This window comes from Balaenoptera borealis, assembly GCF_965194805.1.
Source record: "Balaenoptera borealis genome assembly, chromosome: 9".
Taxonomy (NCBI): Eukaryota; Metazoa; Chordata; class Mammalia; order Artiodactyla; family Balaenopteridae; genus Balaenoptera; species Balaenoptera borealis.
Genome location: NC_138873.1, coordinates 120,090,293 through 120,118,042, shown reverse-complemented (window position 1 = coordinate 120,118,042; position 27,750 = coordinate 120,090,293). Strand labels below are relative to the sequence as shown.

The 27,750-nt window shown below is 40.7% G+C and overlaps 1 protein-coding gene across 1 annotated transcript; it reads right to left on the bottom strand.

Moving 5' to 3' along the window:
* Positions 1-353: 353 nt before the first annotated feature.
* Positions 354-25,366, bottom strand: RIPPLY2 (ripply transcriptional repressor 2). The gene is made up of 4 exons (XM_082405895.1): positions 12,224-25,366; positions 4,869-11,896; positions 4,490-4,554; positions 354-1,424 (listed from the first exon to the last, which is right to left on the bottom strand). Exons 2-4 carry the CDS (start codon positions 5,235-5,237, stop codon positions 1,277-1,279), a joined length of 582 nt encoding a protein of 193 aa, XP_082262021.1. The 5' UTR covers positions 5,238-11,896; positions 12,224-25,366; the 3' UTR covers positions 354-1,276.
* Positions 25,367-27,750: the final 2,384 nt, after the last annotated feature.

Sequence of the window (27,750 nt, the reverse complement as noted above, 5' to 3'; positions counted from 1 at the left end):
GTGGTTTTTTTGCATATCTCTTGGGGAACACACATATCCTGAGAGCAGAACCCAGTGAAAGAAGAAGTTTTCAGGAAAAGAAACATAGTTCTAAGTAACTCTCCATCCTCCTGCCATTACTAACTTTTCCTGACTCTGAAACATGGTTTGAACTTGCTCTATTTCAATTGCTTTGTCCTTAAAGTGCCTGGAAGTCAATGCTTATATTTCAATTGCTTGCCACTGCAAAGATTGTATTTGAGCTAAAAGAACTTCATGATCATAGTTTACTATGTTACCTCTCCCATGCAAAGTGCTCCTGTTTTCTCTTTCATTAAAAGATGATGTATTCTTCTATAAGTCTATGTTTAAAAAAAAAAAAAAAGCTAATCTCTAAGAATTTCTTATTTCACTTCCTGTGTGAACATTTTTACATGAGACTCTCAGGAGCAGTGATCCACAGCAGCGATGGAAGGTGATGCTGTTGGAGAATGTTTCCTATCTGCCAAATTTCTTAGCTCCCTCGTGGACAGAAATGGAAAAACAATACTATCAAATTCTGGCCTTTTGTCTCCCCTTTTTTAGACTCCATGTAAGTCACGTCCATTTAAATGTTTTGTTTTAATTCTGGGGATCCCTCAGTGTAGTGCCATAAGTACTAAACACCCATGCTATTTTACTACTGGATTTGAGGACAGCAGAAGGGTATTAAAGTAAGAATTACTTGACTCATCATTCATTAAAATCCCTACAATTTAATAGCCCTAACATTGATTCCCAATCTCAATTATAGACAATGATTTACACCATTTTTCACCATCTGCTAGCTAATACATAATAATATTGTGTGATTGGAAACATAAGGGGATTGTCGTCATTATCTAGTAAGATAATATTCATCTGTAACTACAACATCCAATGGGGATCGGTAGGAAATACCAGATGTTACAAGATTCAGTCTTGAAAATTAAATATTGTCTTTCTTTGAAAAGTTTTATTTTCAAAATTATAGCTGAAGATAAATTTGTAATTTGATGACGATATCCAAATTATCTTTTATAAGCCCCAAATGTTTATAATACAATCAAGGTTCCATTATAAATAAAACCTACTTTTAAATTCCAACATTGAATTATAGTGTAGAGATAAAAAAGGCCAAACTACCATAGTAATTACTAAATAGTTCATTTTATTAATAATTTATATACAAATAAGTTAATTTAAAAGGATTATGATACATTTGTACACTAATCTAATTTGTACCTACAAGCTTTGAATGTCATCAAAAGTAATCAGATTAATTTTCACAGATCAGCTCCTCAATTTCTTCTTCGCTATCAGAATCTTCATAAAATGAAATTGTGGCTTGAATTGGAAATTTTTTCAGAAGAGCTTCTGCTTCTTGATATAAGTAATCGTAACACTTTGATTTTGGCCAAAATAGTCTGAAAGAAGCAGACAACATAATATGCTTTATTTTTTTCACATTCAGAATCCTTCTACTCATGAAACGTTCAAATTTCAAAATCTCCATATATTTAACAACTGATTTATGCATTTAGATAGTTTAAAATGCTACTATCACAGCTTTCACAGAGTCTACTTGACAAAGTATCAATAACTGGTTAATTACTTTAAATCTTTATCCAAGCTATAAATTGGACCAAACAAATTCACACTAAACCCTTCGTGAGCATAAGATCAATATTTAACTTACTTCAGGCATTTATGGATATATTTATTCTTACAAAATACAGAAGAAGATTTGTCTTCCAATTTCCAAATTCCTTTGGGAAAAAAAATGAATCCTACCATGACATTAAAAATTGTGATGATAGCCAACTTTATAAAGATGTCAAAATATTATGCATCTTACACATAGGCAGAAATTACCTAGTATTTTGCTTGAAACTCAGACTTAGCTCTTAGTTACAGATGGAACCAAAGCAAGTTTAGAAAAGTACAAAAAGCAACCTTTTCAAAAGGCTACCTCTGACCCCAACCTCGAGCCCATCTCTCTCCCCTTTCCCCACCCAACTAAATTTTGGAACACCATATTAAGATGTTGAGAATTAGACTGGTTTTATACAAATAATTTGTATGTAAACGTGATTACCTCAAAACTTCAAATTTCCAACAAATATTAATCTTGCCATCTGATCTTCTATTATTTTTCATCCAAGTAAAATAAAAGGACAAGGCTGAATCACCAGCTACAGTACACAGTATTTTAGTATACAATAAATAGCCCCACATACCCATATAATAGACTGATTCTAACAAAGAGAAAGTTACATATGTTCACTATACTCTATTTTAAAAGGCAAAAAAGTAGGCCATGTAGTTTATAAAGGTTTCTAGCCAAATAGTCTCTTTTTAAGCTTATAAACTGGGTGCCTAAATAAACAACCATCAGTAATTCAGTCATTCAATAAATATTTTAGTGATCTCTTGCGCCAAACATAATTCATAATTCAAAGATGAATAAATCATGGTCCCTACCTTCAGGAAGTTGACAACTGAGTAAAAAGAATCAGAAACACACATTACTACTCAAGATAGAACTTAATAAAAATACAGTAAACTTAAGAGAAATACAAAGAAACAGCTACAGTAGTTCAAAAATGGAAGTGCTTATATAGGAAGCAATTGATTTTCTAATGTGTAAAACTGCCAAACCCAAAGAACGTTGTTTAATTGTTATCACACTCTCTCTCCCCCGGAATCTCTCACTGGCCATTTTTCTTCTAGGGACTTCATACTTTACTGAATTCTCCCCTGTTCTGAGTGATTCTTCCCAGTCACCTTTGTGGACGTCTCTTTCTCTGTAGACAGGTTAGATGCTGGCCTTCCCCCACCATTTCATCAAGAGTGATCATCTCTCCTCTCTCACTCCTCCAGATGACCTGACCCACTGCCATGATTTCCACAATTGTTCATTTACCAAAGGCTCCCAAGTCTGTCTGTATTTCCACTTAAGAACTTGACTTTGGACCACAGACCTGTACACATGCTGCTCTCTACTGGAATATCTATTTGGAGGCACCATAGACACATTAAATATGACAAATGGAAAATTCGACTCAGTATCTTGCTCCCCAGATCTACAGTTCCACCAACTTGGGCATCGTTCTGTCTTTTTACTTCTACTTTACCTCCCATATCCAATACATCATAAGCCTAATCTACTGTGCCACCTAAGTATTCCCCGGATTCACCCAGTCCCATCCCCACTTCCAATGCCTGAACTTCAATAACTTCCAATTTCACTTTTGGTGTTCTAACTAAACCTATATACCATTTCCTTAGTGATTTTTCTGAAACCTAAATCTGATCACATTACTCTTGGTTAAAATCCTTTGAGTAATTCCCAATACCATCTACAGAATAAAGTCCATGAGTTCCTAATGCCACATACAGGATCAGGACAAAACTCTTGTACCAAGGTGAACAAGATCTGGCCTCTGGCTTCCCTGGTGAAATGACCACAGCTTCACACACCCAAATGCTAGTTCCTTGATGCTCCCAGAAGGAACCATGCTGTTCTCTTTTTCTATGCTATTTCTTCTGCTCCCACGTTCCCCACCTACCATCCATCTGGTTAACTTCAAGACTCAGCCAGGTAATCACACCTATGATACACACTTCCCTGACCCTTCTCCACCCACTCTGACAGAGTTAGGCATAAAATTGACCAAACTAAACTATTAAACCACTTCCAAAGGGCTGTGATTATTTTTTTCTCTGTCCTTCACAAGGTCTAGCAAAGGGTAGGAATTAATCAACATGGATCAACTTCTATGTGCTATTATAAACATATACACATTCTACAAACATTATATAGCTCTTCATCTAACAGCTCTCTAAGGCAGGCAGACTGCAGAATTAACTTTCCACCTGATTAAAAGCTACAAAGAATCTTGCAGGGAGGCTGACTTCCCAGTAGCTAGGAACAGTAAACTAGCTCCTAATTGTTGGTCAAATAACTTTTGGTCCCTTTTGTGATCCTTAGTAGTCTTTAGGATTTTCATCATATTTCCTTTTTCTCTTAACACGTCAAGCTCGATTTGTTCAGTTTGCTGTAAACCATGATTGTGAATACCATTCTTCCTTCTGGTTTGCAAGAGAATAAGAATATACACACTCTGCCTGGTGTGAAGTCAATTTCACTTGAACCCTTTGGCATTAAAAAGAAATTGTTTTGCAGGCACAAGATGTCACCGTTCTACTTTTACTAATACCGCCCACTCTCCCTCTTCGTAATATATTTTTTAAGCGTTTACTAAGTGTGCACTGATTAACAGTTCTTTTAGGGGAGAGCGTGAGCGCCTACATTTTCCAGTTCGATGAGTAAAGGACCTCTGGGACGAGGAAGATAAAGAAACGTTAAAGATAGATTTTCCAAAAGAGAAAAACTTCAGGACCAGCTGCTGAGCAGGGCTGGACGAGGCCCCCGGCTCTTCCCTGTGGCTGCAGGAGCAGGAGACCTTCGATGAGGCCTGTCACTCACCTGACTGGGTGTCTGTATCGGGAAAGCTTTCCTGAGGCGTCCGTTATTCCGGGGCCATCTGGCATCTGGAGGTGTAAGGAAATGGATCGAAGTTAGCACTCACCTTCTAAAAAAACTGCAAACCCTGGCGACCAAGCTTTCCTCTCGTCTGCAGGGAATGTGACCGCGGGGCTCTCAGTAGCCTCGCTCCCGGCCCGATCTGTGCGTGCCAGTAGCTGTGGAGGACGCACTCGTCGCTTCAGCACCGACAGGGCCACCGGTATGGCCACCAGCAGGCGCGATCTTAAGCGAGGGGAAGGCCAGGCGCGTGTCTCCCTGGGGCCCGGCGTACCCGGCGTTGATCGATCCACAGCGCCCCTGGGAGGCGCGGCTCACTCACCGCCTCCGCGGCGTGGTGCGGCGCCTCCTCCTCCTTCTCGCCACGGTCTTCCACCCACGGTCTCCAGAAGCCTGCGGATCTGCGAGGTGGGCAGCACAAGGCGCGCATAGGAGACGTGAGCCCAGACCCGGGAGAACCGACCGCATCTGAGCGAGGGCCTGGAGGGTGCGGGGGTGAGAGAGCGGAGGGGAGGAGCTGGGGAGGCGCAGGCGGGAGGGATGGAGCGGGGGAGGCGCAGGGCGGGGCCGAGACGCGGTACCCGGAGTCCGCACCCCCGCGCCGCGTCTGGCGTTCGGGAGCGGCGGGCGGCTGGAGGCGGCAGCGCGCGCGCTGGCCGCCTGGGTTCTCCGTGGTCTCCGCGGTCTCCATGGGCAGGCTGGCCCCTGGCACCCACCCTGCCCGAGCGCGAAGCCTTATATAGCCCCCGCGGCCCGCTACATCTTTACACGTCCTCTCCCTCTCCTCCCCTCTCACCCCTGCCGGCCGCGTAAACAAAAAGGCTGCGCGTGAAGGCGCAGCGGCCCGAACCCTGGGGGCGAACGCGTGCAACTCCCAAATGGCCCGGGGAGCGGGTTTGTCAAGCGAGTGTTAATCGCTCTTCCACACTTGTCTGCGGGGGGTGGAAAACAACATTCGCCCGAGCGGCCAGTTTCCTAGTGAAGAGTCTAGGACGGGTTAAACTTAAGCGATTCTACACGTTTTGTGTATTTGTGCAAAAAAAGGCCGAGTGGCGGGTCATCACTGCTCGACAGTCTCACGGCTTTTCGCCTTCAGCAAATGCCACTGGTTCTGCACTCCTTACGAAAGGAATATCGGTTTGGGGAGGATTTGTTTGTTTTTTAATGTGCTGACAGACTAGGTTCCTCCATCTGCCTATTATTATTTGAAGATTAAAGATTCACAAGAGTTGAATTGTAAAAGACTGAATGTTCCAACCTACAGGACCAGAGGCTGGAGTCATAGGATTTTGGCATAGAGTTCTACTCTGTCTTCTCGTCTTTGCGATTTTCCCCAACATCTTATCAGTGTCCTCCAAAGATAAGTCTTGAGTGTCATCTGTACAATTCTGTCACTCTTGGCATTTTGTCACTCAGTGATAATTAGCAAGTTCTTTTGTGGGTGTTGGGTATGTGTGGAATAATAATGAAATCCTGAAAAGTTATGATGTGGAATAACTTAGTCAACCTCTCTGTGCCTGTTTCTCTTATTTAAGTTAACCCTTACTTATCACAGAGGCCCATGAATCTTGGTAAAAAAAAAAAAAAAAGTTATGCTTCCAAGAAAAGATGATATATAAATGTCATGATTTTTGTCCAAAATGTTTTAAATAATAGAGTTGAACTTCCTCTTGAAAGTTGTAGAGAAAAACCCCAAATGTAGGCTGTAATGTTTCTGCTATTCATTCAATTACTGTGTAGGAAAGAAATCCATCTAATTAATACCCAAGGGCCGATAATGATCTACCTGTCAGGAAGGTGAGATAGGGTTTGCTTCAGATAGAGAAATCAGTGAGGATAGGTATCTAATGCATGTCTCAGTGCCCTAGAAGTATTGTTAGGCTAAATAAAATAAAACTTATAGAATGTTTGCTACAGTGCCTGACACATAGTAAGCTCTCAATAAATTTTGTTATATAAAAAATCTAAACACTTAACAGATGCTAAGCTATCTGATGACATGGTTTATCATATCCATTTTGTAAACATCTTTTAGGGTATCTGTAATGTGCTAAGGTCTGCACTTTCCAGATATAATTGTGAATAAGATATCCCCCTGTTCTCAAGAGGATCGCAGTCATTGCCATCTATGGCCATCACAATGGCCACATGAGCAAAGATTTTTTTTAATTGCCACGTTCAATAACAAAAGCACATTTTAAGCAAAGAAGTAGTACAAGGGAGGGAATTGATAAGTCTGTTTGTTGCAACCAGGAAAACCTTCTTAAAGCAAAAGAAACCAAAATTGGGATTTCTAGAAGAATCAGTCAAGAAATAGTGGAGCCTGTGTGTGTGTGTGGTGCAGGAGTAGGAGAAAGAGCAGTGCTTCTAGGGATTAGGTGTTGCTGGAGCAGAGATGTGGCTGAGAAGAGAGAAAAGGCTTGGACTATTAAGAGTCTAATATACCACGATAAAGCACTTAAGCTTTATTTTGTAAGCCCTGGTGAGAGATTTTAAGCAGGAGGGTGGAATAATCAAAGTTTTCATTTTATAAAAATTACTCTGGCAGCCACATGGATTTAGGGGAGTCTGACACTAGAGACAAGGAAATCATTTACAAACTCATTGCAATAGTTCAGGCAACAGATAATGAGAAGATGTATACTAAGGATGGGAATGAAACAATATATTTGACGGATACTTAGAAATAGAATCTACAGAACCACCTGCATCATAAAACGTGGGTGGACATGAACGCGAAGTCTAGATATGCTTCCAGGTTTCTAGCCTGCTAAAGCGGGTTGATGTTGATGGCTCAAAAAAGACGAAGAGAACTGAATACAGGAAGAAGAGCAAGTGAGATGCTTTTATGTTCTTTCGTTCTGTTAATAGTGCTCAAGGAAGCAACAATGAATTTGGTTTTGGATCTTGAATCAGTCAGGTCGGGCTGGGCTAGACCGCAATAACAAATAGCTCCAAACTCTCATAGGCTTAAAATAATAGACATTTACTTCTCACTCAGGTCACATATTCACTTTTGTTTGATGGGGAGCTACTGCACATCATCTTCACTTAAGGATAAAAGGTGATGGAGCCTCTTTCCTCTAGAACGTGGCCGGTTGTCATAACACAGAGAAGGGAATAAAATTAATAGATTTTAGAAGGCTTAGGAACACATATATTGAGAAGATATCCAGAGGACAACCAGAAATATGAGATCTGGAGTTTAGCAGAGAGTTTACAGCTAAAGATTTAAATGTGGGGATCATAAAAAAAAAAGAAGTAGAAATTAAAACGATGGGAGTTGATAATTTTCCCATAGAAATTTTGTAAGCTTGAGAACAGGAGCAAGGACAGAGCTCTGGAAAGCAACATTTGCCTGTAAAATGAGAGGGTATGCAAAAAATAAAATAAAACAAAAATAAAACAAATGAAAAACCCTCACTTTAAAGGAATGGTGAAGGTGGTAGAAGGTGCATTTATAGAGCAGGGGTGGTGGAAACACGGGATGAAAGAATTCTAACAAGGAAGGAAAGGTCCAAGGTATTAAGTGCTACCAAGGGGTCAAAAAAGATAAGGACATGTGTTAATTGAATTTGGCAGTTAAGGGGTTATAAGTGACTTTAAAACACCATCTTGAGTGAATGGGAGTGAAAGATTTTTTACAGTTAGTTGAGCTATAGAGGTAAAGAAATAAGAACAGTGAGATGATGCTACCATTTTACAGGAAAAGAGAGAGAAGGGGAAGCCTGGGTCAGTAGAGGGGTTTTGTTTTTAGCGTGCAAGAGACAGGAGAATTTTTTTTAAAGGGAAGTTAATGGTCTTCCAGAGGTCAAAATAGTTCTTTTAAATTTGGCTGTGCCAGGTCTTAGTTGCAGCTGGCAGCCTCCTTAGTTGTGGCATGCGAACTCTTAGTTGCAGCATGCATGTGGAATCTAGTTCCCTGACCAGGGATCAAACCCGGGCCCCCTGCACTGGGAGCGCAGAGTCTTAACCACTGCACCACCAAGGAAGTCCTGAGACAGGAGAATGTTGATAAGATGAAGAGAGGAAGCGGGGAAGGAGAAGCATCTAGAGAGAGGGCACCGGACCTGGACGATGGCTCATGGTCCTGCAGGGGGAAGGAAGCAATGAGATCAATAGCCCTGGGGAGGATTCTCATGCGACTGGAGAGTGTGTCTCAGTGATGATAGTAATCCAGGTCTGGGAACACTCGAGAAACAAGTTTAATCAAGGGGACTAGAAATGGTGCGGGGAAGGATGGGTGTATTGTGATGATGAGACGTAAATCCAAGAGAACATCAGTTGTCTTAAAATTGTGAAGGAAAAAAAAAAAAAGAATGAATTCCTAGAAGGAAAAAAGGAGAACCAATGAATGAAAATAGGGCAAGATTTATACTTGATCAAACTCAGGCAAACTGAGAAATAGAAATATGGACTATTAGAGATAGAAGATCCTAAATCTTCCATTTATACATTTATTCCACTTCTGCCACCTATTTATACAGACATTGAAGCTGATTTCCAGTGTGGCAAAGGCCAATCAATATTCTTATTACATTTTAAGTTTATTTTAGAAGTCTGTATGAGATCACTGGTACATTTAAATTATGTGCTTTTTAAATTGAGATATAATTGACATATTATATTCATTTCAGGCGTACGTAATGTTTCAACGTATGTATATATTGTGAAATGAGCACCACAATAAGTCTAGTTAACATCCATCATCACACATAGTTACACATTTTTTTCTTGTGATAAGAACTTTTAAGATTTATTCTCTCAGAAACTTTCAAATATACAATACAGTGTTATTAACTGTAGTCACCAGGCTATACATTACATTCCCAGGACTTATTTATTTTATAACTGGAAATGTGTACCTTTCCACCACCTTCACCCTTTTCAACCTCCCTCCCCAATCCCCACCTCTGGCAACCACCAATCTCTTCTCTGTATCTATGAGTTTGGTTTTTTTTGTCTTTTGGGGTTTTTTTCAGATACCACATATACGTGAGATCATACAGTACTTTCATCTTTCTCTGTCTGACTTATTTCACTTAGCATAACACCCTCAAGCTCCATTCATGTTGTTGCAAATGGCAGGATTTCCTTTATTTTTATAGCTGTTCATTGGGAGGTTTTTGGATTACTGATTCATCCTCCTTACTAGTAGCTGGTCTGCTCAGATTTTCTATTTCTTCATGATTCAGTCTTGGTAGGTTGTATGTTTCTAGGAAATTATCCATTCCTAAAATATGTGCTGTATATAACATATCAATATGCTTTCCATAGCACAACAATGAGGATTAAAATTAGATTAAAAATATAAAAACCTTAATTCCTTCAACAAGTACTTATTGAACACCCACTGTGTGCCAGGCACTGTTCTAGGAGCTTGGGATATATCAGTGAACAAAACAGACAGAACTCCCTACCTTCATGGAGCTTACATTCTAACAGACATCGAAGCCACCAGCTTTTATATTTTACTAAAAAGAAAGGATTATAAATTCACCTTACATATGGTGCATGTGTACCCAACATGCTTTATTTTTAATCTTTGGATTTTTGAATGACTACAGGATGAAAGAAAGGGAGTATATCCTGGAGAGAGGGTGCTAGGTGAAAGTCCCTGAGGAGGAAGCATGGAAAAAATCGAGACCACATAAAAACAATGGAAAAGGGCTTCTATCTTATCCAGAAAATAATAACCAATGAAAAGAAAAATTAGAGCTTCAACTAGTTTCCCATTTTGAATGTGACCTGATGTTTCCCTGCTCTTTTCCACGGAGAGGATGACCTCAGCTCGGGCCTGACTTATTCTCCACTCAGAGACTGAGGTGAGAAGCAGCAGTGTGAAGGGATCTGGGGAAGACAGTGACTCACAGCTGCTGTTGCCACCATGTGCCTCCGGAATAAGGCCGGTTTCGCTCGCACAAAAGCAGGGCCAGTCTCAGTTCCTGTACCTCCCCTCTTATCTGTGATCTTATGAATATTATTATTTTTAAATGATAATGGCTGCCTACCTAGCTAGACTCCTTTTTAAAAGATTGTACATATAAAATGTGTTCCTTTCTGGGAAAAGGATTCATTTGTGTCTGAATGCCAACAAAATCATACTTATTAACATTTTTGGTATTTTATTTCAATGATGTAACTATGTTTTCACACAGAAAAGCTGTGAAACTGTGAAAAAGGCAATATAAAACCCTGAACATAATACATATGAGGAATCTTTTTGAAGGGGTGTTAATGTTTTAAAACTGGATTGTAGTGATGGTTGCACAACTCTGTAATTTACTAATATTATTAAAATGGGTGAATTTTATGGTGTACAAATATAATAGAAAATGGAAATGCCTATGTCATGACATAGTAGATCATTCTAAAGGTTAAAGTAAAACTAAGATTTAAGGAAGGCAATTAAGTTTTCAGAACTCTGATTTTCTGTTGCTTAATTTATAGTAAAAGTTGAACTTTTGGAATTGAAGCAGAGGGAAGTGTGTTTGATAGACTCATCTTATTCTACCATTCCACAGTCATTTGTGCAGATTTTGATGGGTTTGCAGAGATGGGTATGAAGCAACGTATATTATGATGGAAATGCCATCATTATGACATATGCTTAAACTTCTGCTGAGAAATAAATAAAATACCTTGAAATGCCTAAAAAGAAAAAAAAAAAAAAAACACTTTAAATATGACCTTAAAGGACGGATTCCTAACCATACTCAGTCTAGGCTTGAAGAACTAAATACCGCGGTCAGAATGAAGCCTATCTTAGATGTTTCTGATTGGCTGGTTTTTAAAAACATGCATCTTTCGTAGAAAAAGTGATTGCTATAATGTCTATGATCACTTTAGAATTTGTTTTAAAGCAGACATTGTATTTACACTGGTCTCTGGACAGTTCTAGGTAGTTTTATTGCAGTGCAGTTTCCCTGAGTCTCCACGTGGATGGATCCTCCAGGGCAGCGGTCCCCAAACTTTTTGGCACCAGGGACCGGTTTCATGGAAGACAATTTTTCCTCGAGGGGCGGGGATGATGGGTCAGGTGGTAATGCGATGGGGTGCGGCAGATGAAGCTTCGCTCGATCACCAGCACCAGTCCGCGGCCCGGGGGTTGAGGACCCCTGCTCCACGGCGATCAGAGCAAGTTTTTAAGAAAAGATTGTATTGGGTCTGCCTTAAGGACCTCGGACTCCAAAGCATCGAGTGCAGTGACAAATTATCTGTCGGACCTTTGTCAGCAATGTCTCCACTACTGCTGATTTGCCAGAACCTAGGACCTCACACTGAGGCCATTAAAAAAGGAGCATTTGAATCACCCTAACTTGAGATGGAACCAAAGAACAAGCCAGTGTACTCAAGTGACCAGGAATTTTATTTTTATTTTATTTTATTTTTTAAACTTTTTGGGTTTATTTATTTATTTATTTATGGCTGTGTTGGGTCTTCGTTTCTGTGCGAGGGCTTTCTCTAGTTGCAGCAAGTGGGGGCCACTCTTCATCACGGTGCGCGGGCCTCTCATTATCGCGGCCTCTCTTGTTGCGGAGCACAGGCTCCAGATGCACAGGCTCAGTAATTGTGGCTCACAGGCCTAGTTGCTCTGCGGCATGTGGGATCTTCCCAGACCAGGGCTCGAACCCGTGTCCCCTGCATTGGCAGGCAGATTCTCCACCACTGCGCCACCTGGGAAGCCCAGGAATTTTATTTTGCATTTTTAGGAAGTTAAACACATAAATGTGTTCTAAACCTAATAGTAAGCTAAAATTCTCTTTTCTTCCCCTTGCAGTTGGACTGGCACTTCTGTGGTCAACATTTTATGCCAATAAAATCTCATTTGAGATAGTTGACTTTAATAGAGGTCTTTTTTCAGTCTGAGGATCAGATTCTTAGTGAAAGGTGGTGTTTCCAAACTTCAGGCATTTGAGAATCTTCCCAGGTGTAAGATAAAGATAACAGTTGTGGCAAAAACTAAGAAGTGAGCAGAGCAAGTGTGTGTTGTTTTAAACCAAGAAGGTGCTCACAGATGGCTCAGAGAGAGATTTAGCAAGTCTGTGCTAATCACACTCATACATGGGAATATCTCCATGGAAAACAGCCAGATTCCATTGTACCCCTTCAGTAACTTGCTTACTTCATTAATAACAGTAAAGTATAATATTTAATGGCCTAAAATATTCCATGCTTTGTATTATAGTTACAGCTGGATGTATATTATTAAAACCACAATGAGAGTTCGTGAGAGGTGGCCCCCAAAATATATTGAAGATACAAAATATTTGCTGAAGTTTAGATTTGGACAGAGTATTGTGAGTTCTTGATGACCTAATTTCTTGACATTTCTAAACTTCTGTGTTAGCCCCAAATAGGTTAAGTTCTCATACTTAATAAATTGTATGAAATAAAAATACAATCTATAAAAAAAGTATCCATTTGACATAAAAAGAGATTGATTTGTCCCATTATATAACTGTTTTACAATGTTTCACCACATCTGACACCTTATGTTAAATATCCATTAACTATACAATTTTAATATCTTATGTTATTACATATCAATGGCCAAAATATGATAAGCACCAAGATTTAATTTTAAATTTTGCTTTCAGAATATAACATAAAATAGATGATTCAGGAAAGAAAACTAGATTCAATTAAATATCTATTGATCAACCACTATGTGTCAGGAACTGTATTAAGCTTTGAGCATACAGTGTAAAATAAGACCAACATGTTTTCCAGCTCTCATAGGGCTTATATTCTAGTTGGGAAACAGAAAATAAACAAATGCATGCACAAGATAATTACAGATATTTGCAAGAGTGCTATAGGCAGAATTAGAAGAGTGATTTAATACAAAGTAGTTGGATGAGGCCTCTTTTAAACATGGTGGTCAGGGAAGGCCTCTGAAGAGATGACATAAGCTGAGGCTTGAAGGAAAAATGACAGAAGACTATTTCCTAAATGATCTATGAATCATTCCTGCTATAGCCAGACCATACAGAATCATAGCAGAAAATATCTACCTGATCTTGTTGATTCATACTATTAGTGGGAGACCAGACAGCTGGTGTGTGGGTTGCTCTAGAAAAGCAAGGACACGTTGAATAGTATTTTCTCTGTATTTGTTTCTGAATTTTATTAATTACTTAGAGAATTACTTGGCCTATGGAATGAAATTTACATTCTTTAAATATATAAATGTTCTCGGCTTAATGGGGAGCCAAATTTTAACTGAAAACATTAAGTGTAAAAGATGTGATACTATAATGTATCAGCAGCGACACATGCATAATAATTTAAGTAAGGAAACAAAAATGTTGTAGTATTAAATTGAGTAGAATTGACTTTTTGTTATTATTGAATAAATTATAGACTACAAGCTAAGAATGAACTATCAATAAAAATTTATGAAATTGAGACTCTATATTTAATGCTGCTAGGCATTAAGCTCTCAATGACAACTGATTAATTAAAAGAAGGAAAACAGGCAACTATGATCTTTATAAAACGTCTCTGAATTTTATCTATTATCTCATAACTGTCTTGGTTACCACAATGAGACATTTCAGTTGTCATGATTTTGCAGGAACCTACTGGTTCCCTAGTCCATAGCTATTCTCCATCCCCACCCTCATTCTTGCTAAAAGAACTCCAATTTTGTGCAGATATCAAGAAGTCAAATGATTTTGGAAAAGCTAAGCCCTTCGTCACCCACAAAGGGAGAATCATGATTGGTCTAAGTTAATCATGGTAACCTCCATCCCACTTGCCAGGGATTGGTTTGAGCAGTCATGTGATCCAATTCTGACCAATGATATGTGAAAAGGAGTCAGTGTTATGGCGGCAGGGTGCTTCCAGGAAAAGTCTTTCTTGCTGCCTAAAAGAAAAGCATGGGAATAAGCATGCCACTCCTCCATTTTCTACCTCTTGATCTTGTATAATATTTACCTTTGATGTTAGGATTTGGGGCTCATAAGAACTGATATGAACCAGGATCCTGAAACTAGCAGGTTGGAAGGATGTAAAGATCCTGGGAACATTTTAATGCCGTTGAGGTTATCAAATAATCATCTGTGGAAATATCCAACATCTGGACTTCTTATATGAAAATAGGAATTTTCTTATTTTAATTTTAGCTTCTTTTAGATGAGTTTTAGTTATTTGCAGCTGTGTGTATCTTCATTCAGTGACTAGTTCTATTCTCAGGTCGTATGTAGTAGATTAACAGAATATACTCTTTTGTAATCCAGATATACAGTTGACTTGGTATTTCAATAGAGACAGGTCAAACTATGCTTCCCAGCAATGGGATGAGTATTCACCATGCAATTGCTCCTTTTGTAGGTAAATTCAAATTGTTACCATTATCTCATTGATCCTTAAAATCTTCACTGTAGAGAAAATGCTGTTTAGTAGTTCTCTCTTTTGAAAGATTAAATTGAAATTTTCCAAGCAGGGTATTTTCTAAGGCAGTGGTTCTTAAGTCTTTTAGTCTCAGGACCTCTTTAAACTCTTATTATTGAGGATAATTATTTCAAAATAAAAAGTTAAAACAAAAATTATTGAGGGCCCCAAAGACCTTTAGTTTGTGTGGATTATATCTATCAACATTTACTATATTAAAAATCAAAAGTGAGAAATTTTAAACTATATATATTTATTTATTAATTCCTTTAGAATAACCATTACCTGTTGCATATTAATATAAAAATATGTATTTTTATAAAAATAACTATACTTTCCAGAACTAATTTCTTTGGCAAATCTCTTTAATGTCTGACTTAATGAAAAATGATTGGATTCTCATGTCTGCTCTGCATTCAACCTGTTGCAATATGTTGTCTTGGTCAAAGTACATGAAGAAAATCTGGTCCCAAACAGATATGTTTGGAAAAGAAGGCATTTTGTGAACCCTTAACTGCATTCTCGAGATTCCACAGAAGTCCTGCACACTTCGTGACCCACTGATCTATCATGGTCAGACTATACCGACAAGACTTTGAGAATCCGTGTTGTTTTGTTTTCCATCATCAGGTAGTCACAAGCAAACACGGTAGATTAGAATTAGATCCAATCCTCTGTCTTTTCAGGAAAATTTCACTCTCCATAATCATGATAAATGGCTCATTCTATTAACCAACCAAATCTGTCTTAACTTGAAAAATTATTGAAAGAAAATTCAGGAGAAGACTGAGATGAGAACCTAACCCCCCCACCCCGGGGTTAGGACTTCAACATATGAATTGTCAGAGGACATGACCATTCACTTCATAACATGAAAGTCTTGAAATTCTGTCTTTGAGCTCAGAATCAATTGTGAAATGCTTTATCTGGTAGTCATTAATGTCCTCCAGTAATTCTGGCATGCTCACCCTAGGTACATGGCAAGGTGCCCTTTCCGCCTGTCCCATGAAGTCAGGTGTGGCCTTGTGATGTATGAGTGGAAGTGATATGTCTCATTTCTGAATGGAAGCCTCAAGAACCAATGATCACTTTGTCATGTTCCTTTCCCCCTTGTCTGGATGGAGGAGATTCCATTGGTCTGAATAAGGAAGATATGGAGCAGGACCTCCCACTGACCAGAATTAAACCTTTGTGATTTTGGAGTTGATTTTGGAGTTGTTTGTTCCTGTGATGTAACACAGCCTGTGCTGCCCGATTCACTTTACTTTTTGATCCATTAATGAAGAATGCCAAGGAAGCAAACAGTATAATCATAACATTCTCTCTAATTTTAACAAGCTGCAAGACCAGATAAGAACTGTATTGCTTTTGACCAAAGGTTTACCAGGAAAGAAATATATTTAATGTGACCTTTGAAGCAAATTATAATAACCAAAACAATACCAAATTGAGATGAATTTCTAATGTTGTAGACAACATTTTGGAGTTGATTTTATTAAAAAACTCTTCATTCATTCTAAAAATATTCATTTGCTAGGCTCTAGAGAGATACATCGATGGAATCCACCCTCATGGAGTAAATTATTCCTGAAAACTTCATAGAAATTATGAGTCTAAGTCAGAATTCTGTTTGATATTTAAGTCTATAGGCATGGAAAAGAACAAAGCAATTTATCATTTTGTAAATGAAGTATCTTAGTTTAAGCTTCTATAGCAAATTTCCACAGACTGGGTGGCTTAGAAAAAATAAGAATTTATTTCTCACAGTTCTGGAGATTAGAAGACCAAGATCAGGGTGCCAGCATGGTCCGTTTCTAACGAGGGCTCTCTTCCTAGCACGTGGACAACTGTCTTCTTGCTGTGTTCTCACATGGAGGAGAGAGCTAGGGATCTCTCTGGGGTCTTTTTTATAAGGACACTAATCCCATTCATGAGAGCGCCACCGTCATGACCTATTCACCTCCCAAAGCCCCACTTCCCAGCAAGATCACACTGGGGTTAGGACTTCAACACATGAATTTTCAGAGGACATAAACATTCACTTCATAACATGAAAGTCTTGAAATTCTGTCTTTGAGCACAATGTAATTTTGATGGATGGTTTTTTATAGGTGACCAAGGTAAGTCATAGGCGTATTATAACTATCATTATATAACTAAAAATGTATTTTAGATAAAGAGACTGAGGCACTGGGAAGTAACTTGTCTAAAATCACCTAGCAGGTAACTGACAGAGCTAAAGTTGGAACCCAAGCAACACAACTCCAGAGATTGAGCTCTATAACCCCTGTGTTATAAAGAATCAAAGATCAGAGCTGACCACTGGAAGTACTCACTAGAAGAATGCACAGGCTGGGTGGCTGGTCTATGAAGAGTAGGTTTCCTTTCCTGGGCTGGGGTCTATAGTCATGGACTCATCATGTTTGCAGAGCAGAGGATTATCAGGAGCAAGGCAGTCCTCAGTCCTAGGAGGGCCTGAAGTTTTATTTCTACGTGATAGCTAAGAAAGGTTACATTAAAATAGACACCGAGCTTAACCTTCCCCCTCCCCCTGTCCTCAAGTCCATTCTCTACATCTGCGTCTTTATTCCTGTCCTGCCCTTAGGTTCTTCATAACCTTTTTTTTTTTTTAGATTCCATATATATGTGTTAGCGTACGGTATTTGTTTTTCTCTTTCTGACTTACTTCACTCTGTATGAGAGACTCTAGGTCCATCCACCTCACTACAAATGACTCAATTTCATTTCTTTTTATGGCTGAGTAATATTCCATTGTATACATGTACCACATCTTCTTTATCCATTCATTTGTCGATGGACACTAAGGTTGCTTCCATGTCCGGGCTATAAGCTGGGACGAAGTGAGAGAGTGGCATGGACTTATACATACTACCAAATATAAAATAGAGAGCTAGTGGCAAGCAGCTGCATAGCACAGGGAGATCAGCTCAGTGCTTTGTGACCACCTAGAGGAGTGGGATAAGGAGGGTGGGAGAGAGACGTAAGAGGGAGGAGCTATGGGGATATATGTATATGTATAGCGGATTCACTTTGTTACAAAGCAGAAACTAACACACCATTGTAAAGCAATTATACTCCAATAAAGATGTAAATAAAATAAAATAGACACCTAGATATTAAAACTTTTGGAACTTATATGGCAATTGATTATTTACAGTCTATCTAAAGTTTTTAGAGTGTCAGGCGCTTCTTTGTAACAGGTCCGTTTAATCCCCCGTCGTTTCAGTATAGTGCCTCCCCACTCATGCTTCAGCTGTGTCTGTTGTCCTCAGATCCAAAACTTGTCAGGGTTGACCTTTCCAGTCTTCAGCTGTGGCAGGGCAGAGGTGTTTGCCTGGTGCACGTGCTGGGGAAGGGGGTTTCTGGCTGCTGCAAATCCAGACTTTCAACCAATTCTTCCGTGTTCAGCGTCTCTTTACATTCCCATCTTCAAAGGGACCTGGTACCTCCAGTGCTTGATGCCTCTGGGGTTCTGTAGCATGAATCAGCTTTTTTGTTGTCAGGATGTTGCTCTCTCCCACTGCTGGTTTAGGTGTCAGCTTTCTTTTGACTGATGAGTCAGTTGCTAATCCTCCTTTCACTCCCCTTCTCTTTGCCCTTGAGCATGGATGCCTTTTTTGTGGTTCCTTTACCATCATTTTGAGTAGGGTTTTAGGAGAGAACTGAGATAAATGTGTGTATTCAATCCACATTTCCAGATAGCTCTTTAATTATGTCATTAAAGGTAAGTGGGATTGAAACAGAACCAAGAACAATCTCTAGGTCAGTACAAATTCAGAAGGATATGCTCTTATTCTGATAAGACTATCACTGACAAGCTGCTGTATGAATGTTAATTTCTGACTGAATGTTAATTTCTTACTGAATGTGAATTCTAACAAGATTGTTCCAGAGCTGGTTTCTATAGACAATTTAACTCTATTTAAAAATGTGCCACGATACACATAATGCATACTCGATGTTGAATCTAGTAGTTTATTACACAGATTAGTGGAGGGTCGCACGATGAGTTCACATTGACTGGGTTTTTTTGGGGGGGGCAGGATGGTACTACTTCCTCAGCCCGCCCACTCCACACCTTGTCTTCTGTCTTGTTCAGTGATCGTTCTGACTGTGGCTAACTTAAGGAAAAGGGAATTTACTGGAAGGTTACTAGGGATTCATAGACGCAAAAGGAGGCTGAAATTCAAGAGAGGGAATGACAGAGACAAGGAAACTCAGAAGGACCATCACCCACACAGAACAGTCAGGTCAGAATGTTGCTGTTGAGGCTGCCACTGTATAAGAATGATCGTCAAAGAGCCCCATCCTTGCTACACCCTCTCAGGATTCAAGGTATGGCAATGGCCTCTGTCCAACCCAAGCCACTACAAGGGGATGATATCAAGTTGCTCACAGCCATGGGAAACTGAACTTGATCCTGCTAGGACCTTCCAGGGCATGTCCAGCCTGCCCCCCCAGAGCTGTCCACTCACCCATCAGTGGAACTGAACATCTAGCTCTCTCTGGTCTTTCAGCCTAGTAACACTATCAGAATAGTATTGCTGTCCTGTTGGGCTATGATAAGGGCCATTCCTAAGGATGACAGAACGGGGAACTGGAAGGGAGCTGGCTCCCAACGACTTTGTGGAACTGCCATTCCTGCCCTGGGCTGCCTATTGCCAGATTTCTTTTAACTGAGAGAGAAATAAACTTTTTGGTTTAAAGAAAAAAGTGGGGAAGGGGGTATTACTCTAATGGATTGAAGTGATCCTAAAACCAAGAATTCAAGCCTAGAAAGAATGAAGCAGGCCAAACTACATAGTATTTTTTTTCCAAACAAATTTAATTCTGTTCCAGTCCTAAAGAAGGGGAAGGACCTAAATTTTAAAAATAAAAATTGCTCAATAACTGAGTCATTAAAAAAATTAAGCCCCCTCCCTTAGCAATAAATACTGAAATGATATACACACATGAGGCTCAGGAAGGAGGCAAGAACAGGAACCTTGGGGACTCTGTCCCATGACAAGGTCCCAACACTTCTCCCAACTCTGTGCTCTTTGCCTAAAACATAGAAGAGCAATGAAAGAAGCAGAAGATATACCAGGGACGTGTGTGGCCCCAGAGAGAGCTGGAACATAACAGGAGAGAAAGAAGACACAAAGTGTCTTACAGGGCAGAGGAAAGGAAAGTTGTCATCTAAAGCATCCCCCCAATTCCAGTTGCGTCGCTGGATCTGGCTGGTGCAGCTGCCAAGTGCCCTTGAGCTTTTCTCCTCGCCTCCACTCCCTCTTTAGCATGCCATCCAAGGAAGGTCATTCACACTTAGATCAGGCAGAGGACAGATCAGTACTCTTGCCTTTCAGCTTCTAGGAAACGGGAGGTGAGAGCCAGGAGTTCCTGCCCCCAAGAATTCCCCATAAGAGATCAGGGTGCTGGCGGGAAGGGGGTTGTGTATCAGACACCCGCTGGGCCCTGCATCACAGCCCGAGCCTCAGCACTGTTCACAGCTGTGACTTTGGCAAATTACTGTGTGGCTTCACACTGAGAGCCCCTTGCCTCCAGCACACTCTGAGCGCCCTTTGCTGCCTGCGCCCCGGGGCCGCTGTTCCAGGACCGGGGCAGACGGCTCAGCCCTGAAGTCAGGAGGGTCATTTCCTCCTGGGGCCAACCTCAACCAATGGGTGATGGAGAAATATTTCTCCCGGTCAAATTGTTCAGTAGACAGTTCTGACACTATCTATATACTCCTCAGCAGGCCCTGATGGGATCAAGCCCCAGTTGCCCACCGTGGTGAAGAACTTGATAAAATAGCCTTGTAGTAGTTTTTCCTTCTTCCCTGTTTTACACTTTCTGGTTCCTTCCTCTGGCCCCTCAAGATCACATGCTAAATAAACAGCCTGCACACAAGCCTTTGTTTCAGGCTCTGCTCTCAGGGAAGCCAGGCTGAGACAGAGCAAGTGCTAAGGAGCCAAAACAAAGCTGGCTTCAGGGATTATATCCATGAAAACAGCAAGCAGCATTTATGTGGGTCCTATTCACTCTAATTTTAAATATTAGAAAAATAATTGTACGGTGTATCCAAGGTGTCGGTAACTGTGGTCCCATCTCAGAGGTCCCTGGTGTGGACAGACCTTGCATGTACAGTTCAGTACCCCTAGTACAAGCCAGACCTTTTCACCACCCCACTATCTTATTAGGTGTCCAGGATATGACACCTCTTGGACTCACAGGCATCCTGAGGTGCAGTGGGGAGGTAGGTAACCAGGGAACAATCAGAGGGAACCCCAGAAAAGTCTTTCTTTCTAATATATGCCTCCTACTGTACACTCCCTGGGTCTGGTGCCAGTGCCCCCTAAGTGATGTTCTCTTGGGGACTAAAAGCAAAATCAATTGGTGTTTTAGTCATGACAGTGCTGCATTAACACACATACCCCAGATTTCAGTGGCTTAACACAATGAAAGTTTATTTCGTACTTTTGCGAAGTCCAATGCACATACTCCAGCAGCTTTCCAGGACGGGTGTCCTCCAAGTTCTTGCCATCCTGTCGATTCACAGGGTGTAGTGAAAGGGAAAGCAGGATCAAGCGTAGATGATGTCTTACATCCCAGGCCTGGAAGTGGTACGTGCTTCTTCCATCCAATCCCATTGGCCAGAACCAGTCACATGGTCCCACCCAGGTGCTGTGGGCTCGAGACTGCAGACTCCTTGTGTGCCCAGGAGGGAAACGAAATGACTTGGTGAGCTAAGGAGTGTCTCTCTCTCCTCTGGCCGGAGGCTCTCGCTCCGTGATTGCTGGGCCATCATGGAGGAGGACTCAGATCCCTCTGCAGGCCCATTCTCATGGCACCGGGCTTTTCCCCTTCTTGGGCCACTTGCCCCAGTTTAACTCCCAGACTTCTGGGGTCCCAGCTGGCATTGCTCATCTCTTGCTTCTCTCTTCAGTTGCCCCATCCCCACAACCTCTATTCCTCTCCATACCCCATGTTCTTTTACAACAGACTTCAAAGACTTTTTAAATCTAGAGCCTAAATCAAAAGCAGCCAGAATAGTCAAATCCGTTTCTCCAAGAGAACAGAAGCCTCAGTCTTTGAACCCTCCCAGGGGTAAGAAATAATTACATTCCATCCCTCTCATTCAGCAAAGAAAAGGCTGAAAAAGAACAAAGCAGTCAAATTTTCACCTTCAGGGTGACTGAATATTTGTATTCTGCTATGACTCTTTCATGTCCCCTTTTCTCCGTCCGCATTGTTCCCTTCCCCATTCAGGGCCTCACCATCTCCCACCTGGACCTGTCCAGAGTCTTTGCATCTATGCTACACAGTCACTGATATCTTCTAACATGAAAATCTGTCCAAGTCATTCTACAGAGTAGAAACTTACAATAGTTCTCAATATCCCATAGATATGCTTGCACTCAACAGCATGATACCCATGGTAGGAAGAGTAATGCATCCTCCCACCTTGTAAAGGTGTCCACATCCTAATCCCCAGGGCCTGTGAATCTGTTTTGGTAAAATGGACTTTGCAGATGTGATGAAGGATCTTGAGATGGGAGATTATCCTGGATTATTTGGGTGGGCCCGGGATCATCGCAAGCATTTTTGTAAGAGGAAGGCAGAGGATATCAGTAGTAGGAGACATGGTGATGGAAGCAAGAGGTCGGAGTGCTATAAAGAAGGGGCCATGAGCCAAGAAAAGCAGGAGGCCTCTAGGAGCTGGATGAGCCAACGAATGGATTCTCTCCTGGAGTCTCTAAAAGGAGCCAGCCCTGAGACACCTTGATTTTAGCCCCATAAGACTTATTTTGGACTTCTGGCCTTCGGAAGTGTAAGAAAATAAATGTGTTATTTTGAGCCACTAAGCATGTGGTAATTTATTACAACAGCGATAGGAAACTGTTACAGTTCCCGAAGCTCTTTCCGTCTTCAGCTTCAACCCCTCCCTCTTCTATCCCCTCCAACCACAGTGTAAGAATCACTGTTGAAGGTCTGACGGCAAGCTCTAGGGGCTCCAGGCCCCTCAGGAATGTCTCTCTGCCTCCAGTGCTGACTTCACAGTGGGAGGTTTGTGTCCCCAGATGAATGAGTGGTGTGTGGGAGCGCTCTTTCTGTGAGAAGTAATAGGCACCACACTCTGCTCTCTGCTCTCCATAATATTAGATTCAATTATTTAGATTTAATTTGTTAATAGATTGAAGTTTCATTTTCTTTCTTTATTTTTTGGCCATGCTGCGCGGCTTGAGGGATCTTAGTTCCCCGACCAGGGATCGAACCCGTGCCCCCTGCAGTGGAAGCACAGAGTCCTAACCACTGGACCACCAGGGAAGTCCCTGAAGTTTAATTTTAAACATAGGATGAATTTTATTAGTGAGCACCCAACTTCTTTAAATTCTTAATAACTGTAGTTTCCTCATAAAATGAAACAGTAAGGTATTACCTCTGAGAAATTCCTCAACTTGACTGGATTCTTGTCCTAGACCACTTTGCTGGTTCTCTCTTTACTATTAGCCTTGACAGTGGTACCCAGGCCTTTTGAATCCACAGCTGGCTATGGATCCTGATCTCCCCACTTGTACCCCTGACCTGGGAGGAACTGGAGATAATGATGTCACAAAATCATATACAAGAAATCTGCTTTTCATCCTGCCTTTGCGGAAAATTTAGCTTTGTCTCAGGGTCCTCTTACGGGAAATGTAAACAAAGACAAAGGCCAAATGAATCTCCACTGTGGGTTCAATCCATGGCCTTTCTGAGCGTCAGGTCTTCAACCCTAAGACATCACACTATGTTCCTAGGCTTGCCTCGTTGCCTCGTGGTTAAGAAGCCTTCTGCATAGGCTGGAGGCCTACCCGCAATCCTGGGCACTAGGCTGGCCATGCTCAGCTGTTGGACACTAGCTGTGACTGCTAGGACCTGCTCTGGAGTCGGACAGAGCTCCAGGGATGCAAAGGAAGTCAGCGTTTGGAAAGACCTGCAGACTTGGCTCCAACAGCACCTGCTCCATGAAGACTTCCCTGGTCTCCTCACCCCCCCAAGTAGGAATAACTCACCTCCTCCTTCATGCCAGCCCCACTCTGGACACACTTCTGGTCTGGCACCTAACATAGTGAAGCGTTACCATAATCACTTGCTCACATCTGTGTCTTTATAATAAACAGCAAGCTCCCTGAGGGAGAAGGTCATGTTTTCTTCGTCACTGTGTCCCTCCTCCCCAACAAGATGCCACAAACCAGTGTTATGGAGGCACTTAATAAATGTCTGGTTGAAGAATGAATGCATGGATTTTCTATGATCCCCTCCCGGGATCTCCGGGGGTAAGAGATTGTGAACGATGGGTCTGCATAACAGCGTCTCTCTATCGTGCTCATCTGAGACGGGTCGGGCAGGTGGCGGTGCGGTGCAGCTGGCAGTTCAGGCAGATCGCTCTGAGCCAGGAGGTGAAATCAGGCTGAGCCTGGCAGCTTCTCCCTCCTCCGGCCTCTTGAGGTATTTGGCCCCTTGGGCTATTTCCTGGAGGTAGAAACCAAGAGCCTACAGGCTGCACAGGCTTTGGGGGCTGTCCTTGGAGTTCTCTATCCTAAGTATGGGGTCAGCCTGGCCTCTAGGTGTGGCCAGTGGCAACCTGCTCAACAGCTACAAGCATGAAGCCACCAGTTCAGCAGAGGACAGGCTGCAAGATGGTGACTCACCCCTCTCCTCCCTGCTGGAGCCATGAATAGCTGCGCTCCTGTTCTCTGATTTCGGAATAGGGATGCGAAAAGTCTGTCAGACATCTTCTGCCGTTTTTGCAGGAATCCTGTGCTGTCATTTCTGAGCACAAAGAAGGGCCTGTCAGAGCACCTTATTTGGCCCTTGGCTCTTCTGACTAGTTGATGAGAACACTATGTTCTCAGCTGTAGGACGGAAGCCTCTTCCCTGAGGAAAAGACATACGGAAAATCAAATCCATATTTTGCATTCATTTAGAGGGAAGACGCATAGAAAAGGCCAGAGCCTCATTCACAGTAAGCATAAAAATATATGCACAAGGGTGTACAGAAATAATGAAACGATGAGAGAAATTATGCAATACAGCCCCCAAATTTCAGAATACTATAGAGTTTTTAAAAATGGATATCTATTAACACTGATAAATAACTCTATAATATACTTTTAAGTGAAAAAGCAAATGATCTAATTTAGGTTTTAAAAAAAAACACCCGGGCTTCCCTGGTGGCGCAGTGGTTAGGAATCCGCCTGCCAATGCAGGGGACACGGGTTCGTGCCGCGGTCCGGGAAGATCCCACATGCCGCGGAGCAACTAGGCCCGTGAGCCACAACTACTGAAGCCTGCGCGTCTGGAGCCTGTGCTCCGCAACGGGAGAGGCCGCGACAGTGAGAGGCCCTCGCACCGCGATGAAGAGTGGCCCCCGCTTGCCACAACTACAGAAAGCCCTCGCACAGAAACAAAGACCCAACACAGCCAAAAATAAATAAATTTATAAAACAAACAAACAAAAACACCCTATAGATGTATATGTATGCCTGTGTATTTTGTAAAAGCAAATTTCTATAAGAAATATATAAATAAACTATACTGGTGAGAGGTGGGTAGAAGGTAGAAGGTAATTTTCATATTTTTATTCATAAATCTATTTTGTTTAAATTTTTATAACCAGCATCTACTTTTTATTTAAAAACCAAAACTGAAGAAGAAATTAAGTTAATAGAAAAAGGAAAATGGGCAAAGAAAATGAACAGTTTTTAAAAGAAAACATACAAATTACAACTTACCAAAATGTTTAAATGTCTATTTTAACTGGCTTGAAAGAAAAGCAAATTAAAGCAACATTGAGGTGCTATTTTGGGCACATCAAACTAGAAACTATTCTTTTTTAATACTAGTAAGTAGTCTGGATGAGAATATGGTGAGATAGATAGTCACATTCTTTTCCACTGGTGGTGGGAGTTTATAAAATGTACATTGGCATATTAATTCAGAAGAATACAGGCAAAATATATTTGAACCTTAAGAAAGTTTTACTTTTATATTTTTCTCACCAATTCCAATTCTAGAAACGATGCAAAGGAAATAATCAGAGATATGATTAAAAAATTGTATATCAAAATACTCATTACTGTGTCATTCATAAAAAACAAAAAAGTAAAAACAACCTACACATTCAACAGTAATGAAATTGTTAAAGGATAATATTATGCAGCAGTTTAAAATCTTGTGCTCAGAGAATATTTAAAGGCATGTTAAAATCTCATTGTATAATTCAGTGAAATCAGGGACAAAATGCATTTAATTGTATGAATTCAATTTGGTAAGCAAACAGAAATCTAGATATGCATATGTATTCGTACAATCATAGATAAAAGACTAGAAAAAATAGACGAAAATATTAAAATTTGTTAGAGCCGGGGGTTGCAATTACAGGTGATTTTTATTTCTTTATAATGTTCTACGTTTTCTGTTTTTTCAGCAATGTTCTTTCTTTCCACTTATAATCAAGAAAAATAGTAAATTTAAACTAAAATAATATCAAAAGTAGAAGGGGAAAACTTCCTAGAGTTCTTTTTGACTAGCATCAAACAAATAAACCATTGGCTATGTGTATGTGATGTACTCTTAGTGAAATATATTTTAAGGCAGAGAAAATTTAAAAAGCCGGTAATGTCTACTTGTAATTTTCCATAAGCTTTTAATGTTGAATATATTGGCTTTTTGAATTTGGAATCACATAGTTCAAATAAACATACAGCTGCTTTGAAAGGTCCATAAGTATTTTTACACCAATCAGGGAATTCACATAGATTCAGCTGGGTTGTACCCACTCAGTACAGGCAGGCATATACATAAAGACCTTGTTACAAAGGATCTGTGGTTTCACGGTCCAACTCCAGCTCTGATTGAGCTCTGCACTGAAACAGGATTTAAGGCATCTGTATTTTGAATGCAGAGGATAAAAGAGCTCACTTTATCTCACCACCCTCTCCAGGAAACAAATGCTCCAGATAGCAGCCTGGCACCAGCAAATGCTCCCCGGTTGCTTCACTAATGCCTCATCTTTACATACATGTTACTTTTGCTGAGAGGTTTTCTTTTTTTTCATATGAGCATAGAGGATTCTTGGGGGAAAAAAAATTTTTTTAATGACTACCCTTAAAAAGTATTTCTTAAAAAAGTAACTCTATATACTTTATATGGGTGATGTTACACAGTCACCATCCTTGATAAGAAAATTCCTGCCAATTTCTTCATCTTTCCTTGGGAGGTCCAGATCATAAGAGAAAAAGTATTCAAGTGAATCTCGTTATTTTCTGTCCAAAATTGCTCTCTTCCATATTCAAACACATTTAAGAAACCGCAATCAAACTCTTTGGAGACTAGGCAGTCTAGTCCAGATTTGATAAACATTTATACTTTACACTTCGTTTAAAGTAAACAGAAAGAGCTGGTGTTGGCTGGAGATCAGTCTGTATGTGCTAATGAAAACACTCCACATGGTCCAGGTGGCATGTGACAGGCAAGTGTTACTCACACAAATACCTGGGAAAAGACAATGCTCCCACATAGCAGGGGCAGCAAGCTTTGTCCCGTTCAAGTGATTTGTCAATACATTAAAGGTACCGATATTCAAACTTGGGTTTCTCTAACTAGTCCCAGTGTCTATTTGACTCTCTTTACTTCTGATTTACAAAGTCATGCCATACTCCAATACCCTCTCACGGAGAGTGAAAGATTATTCAGTATTTGGGATAAAATAGACTGTAACTTGAAAGTCTCCCTCATTTGGCTCAATTTCCATGTACTTTGGC